The sequence below is a fragment of the Apaloderma vittatum genome, unplaced genomic scaffold, assembly GCF_000703405.1.
Source record: "Apaloderma vittatum isolate BGI_N311 unplaced genomic scaffold, ASM70340v1 scaffold28538, whole genome shotgun sequence".
Lineage (NCBI taxonomy): Eukaryota > Metazoa > Chordata > Aves > Trogoniformes > Trogonidae > Apaloderma > Apaloderma vittatum.
The window spans coordinates 1-3263 of NW_009729504.1; the positions used below are offsets into that span (position 1 = coordinate 1).

Here is a 3263-nt window from a genome sequence, read left to right on the forward strand (position 1 = left end):
ACCCAATACACAGGTTAAAACCAGGGCTTTGATGGCCGGCTCACTCTGCTGTCGCTGTGGTAGGTCCCATGTGACAACAGGCCCTGCTCCAGGATGTTTTACTTCAAAGGAGTCCAGTGTGCATGGCAATGATAAAACATGAGTTCTGTTTAAATCCAGCCCTGGAAAGCAGCAGGGAGGAGGCGTGCTGGGCAATTCTGCTTTGCTTCTGCCAGGCGGGAGAGACCCCACAGTGTGATTTGCCAGGTGCTGCTCCTGTGGTTGAGGCTCACAGGCCCTGCTGTGGAGGTCTCTGGGGCTCAGCACCTAAAAGCCACGTATGTGTGCCTAAGGCACAGGCTTAATTCCTCTCTTCTTTTTTTAAAATTATTTTTTGCATCTTGTCGTGGTGCCATTTAAGCTCTTGCCCTGGCCTCTGAGGGAAGCAGTGGGGTTAGCGTGCAGGTTGCTGCCACATGAGAAATGCCCTGCAGAGGTATAGGTGCAGCTGTTATGTCAGCAGCTCTGGTCACTGCACGCTGCTGGGGACTTTCCACTTTCAAACTCAGTTCTAAGATGTGTCACTGCATCATGCATCAGTGGTTCTCCTCACCTTGCTGCAGTTTCCTGGCCAGCTTTCAGCTATGGAGGAAAATTGGGGGAAAAGAAGACCACAGCTGAAGACCACATGTCTTCCCTTGAGTAGACAGAGAAGCTATTGGAGTTAACTGCACCAAAAACCATTCTAATCTGTCTTGGACCAGAGTAAAGCCAATTCAGGGCCAAGAAGCTCATAAACTTCGTCCACTGCTTTTTAAGGCCAGTCCCTAAGGGAAGCGACTTCTGCTCTGTGCTACCTCACCTGGTCCTACCTCTCCTGGTCCTTGTACCTGTGCTAAATGCTATGGGAAATACCCACCTCGGACTGGGGACTCTGAGGGGGCTTGCCCCTTCCAGGACAGATGGACAGACACACACACAATCGCACTGAGGCAATGCATTGCAGCAGAGAGGTACCTCAAATAGCTGTAAAGCTATGCAGCTTTTATCTTAGGGATAGATCACTGCATCAAACTGCCTTTCCGTGACATTCTCATCCAGTTTAAAGAGAAACTGAAGCTAAATAATTAATCAGTGTTGTCAGACTAGTTCATGGCGCGTAGGCAGAAGAAACAACTGTACCGGAGACATCCCTGACACCCATTTTAACTTTTCTCTCAAGCTGAATGTGATTGATCCATCTCCATTTCCTCTGAATAAATCCTGCAGCAGCACCTGCTGACAAGTGTGGGTCGGGCGAGCTGCCCTGGCTGCGAGGCACGGGGACATGATGTCAGTGGTTCCACTGGTGGGAGCTGGAGAGGAGTGTCCCTTCCTTACACCCATTAGAAGTGTTAGAATTGCATTAGACGCAATTTTAGATCAACAGCTTCCCCAAGTCTTGAGGAAACGTAGGAAAAAAGGTTCCTCAGGTAAAAGGCAAAATGCAGTAGGGAGTTCAAGGTGGGGCAAGGGCTGCCGTGACCCCAGGGCTGTGTTGAGGGTTGTGCTATGGTCTGGTGTGGGTGTAGGCTGCTGGCTGTATGCAGAGCATCACAGAAAACCTGCCAAGAAAGCGGATTTCCAGTGACGGTATGGTAATATGAGCAAGCTAAGAGCACTTCAGGTGTAAGTACCCTCCAAATGCCATTTGCTCCTTGCCAGAGCAGCTGAACCGTGGCTGTTACATGTCAGATGTGTTTTCAACATGCAGGTTAAAGGAGCATCTCAGAGCACTCTCTGGTGAAGACGAGATGGTTTCATTGCCCGACAAGGTGAAGGCAATCGGCCAGATTGAGTGTCTCGCCCTCATGGTGGGAGCAGTCCCTGTCGAGTGTGGTGCCCTTGTCGTGGGTGAGTGTTTGCATGCTCCTCCAGTCCTCTGGGCATGGGCTGGGCTCTGCTCCCTCTTACCGCGCAGAGGGAAAAAAGAAGCTTCAGAAACGTGTTAAATTTAAGATAGAAATGTTGCTTTTCTGCATCAAAAGCCCTGGGTTGACCCTTCAGGGGGAGGACGGATGTGTTCAGTGCTGGGGGCACTGGGCTCGTGCGCTGCCGTGCTGATGGAGCAATCACCACGTCTCCTGGCAGGTGCAGCCCCCTGTCCTCCTTTGGTCGTGTTCCTCTCTAGAGTAACTCAGTCCCTTTGTAAACTGGGTTTTATTTAGCAGAGCAGCCATGAAGGAAGGATGGAATCACTGGCAAAAAGCATGGGAGAACATTTCAGATGTATAAATCAATGTTCCTATTTTTCAGAAGACAACAAGAAATCCTTTTCGTTTGGGCTGCAGACATTGAAGTCTCTGAAGGTAGGGGTTTTCCAGGAGGGCTTTTACCCATGCTGGGGGAGCTAGGCCAGCTGTGAATTGCAGTTTTCCTTCTTACCTGAAGGCATTTATTCTCTACAGTGTGTCATAAACATGGAGAAGAACCAGCTCGTTCTGGGGAAGACAGACAGGGAAGAAATCCCATTTGTGGGCAGTGGCAGCGCTGCGGCGGGAGAGCAGTAAGTTGAAAAGCTGCACGTGCACCGCTGAGCCTGATGGCAGGGCCCCCCGCTACGGCCACGCAGGTGCCCCCAGACCCTTGCTGCAGGTGGGCGACAGCTCAGCAGCACTGGCAGAAATTGTTTTCATCAGATCATCGAGTTTTGCAACGGAGCCCCTGGCTTTTCCAGCAGCCTTTTTAGCTTTTGCTGCTTTTTTCCTAGTAAACATTGTACAGCAAAGGGGGATATCTGAAAGATGCACACAGGGAAATGCTTTAGGAAATGTACCCTTTGGAGGTCACTAGGAAGACTCCTTGAGCTCCTTTGTCCCAAAACAAACCTTTTTTTTGGAAAATGCTTATGAATCAAAGCAAATAAACCCACGTGAATGTTTTGCAAAGTGCAGGAGCGATAGATCCTGTCCAGAGATAACGTTTTGCCACTTCTTGCATTGCCCTGCTCCTGATGTACTAAACTTTTTCAGCCTTATCTCCTTATAGTGAGAGAAATCTGTGCTCTCTGCTCTGGAATCTCCTAAATGTGTGTAGCTTGTGATGGGTGGCTCTGTAGTCAGGCAGGCAGAGAGAGGGGGGATTTGCACTTACGTGCCTTTCTGGCTTTGTACTTGCTCAGCGATGAGCACTGCAGACACAGCCATCTGCAAAAATATCTTTTCTCACTGCATAAAAAAGTCTTTGGTGAATGAAGTAGGAGAGCACCTTCTTTAGCTGTCTGTCTTCACCAGCTACAGCCATTC

At 49.6% G+C, this 3263-nt stretch overlaps 1 protein-coding gene across 1 annotated transcript; it reads left to right on the top strand.

Annotated features, from left to right (window-relative positions):
• Window positions 1-1732: 1732 nt before the first annotated feature.
• Window positions 1733-2524, top strand: LOC104277735 (nuclear receptor-interacting protein 3-like; the record flags this gene model as incomplete). The annotated part of the gene is made up of 3 exons (XM_009874472.1): window positions 1733-1872; window positions 2275-2327; window positions 2427-2524. Coding segments are annotated over 3 exons (291 nt in total), but the record flags the coding sequence as incomplete, so codon positions are not given.
• Between the last annotated feature and the right edge of the window lie 739 nt (window positions 2525-3263).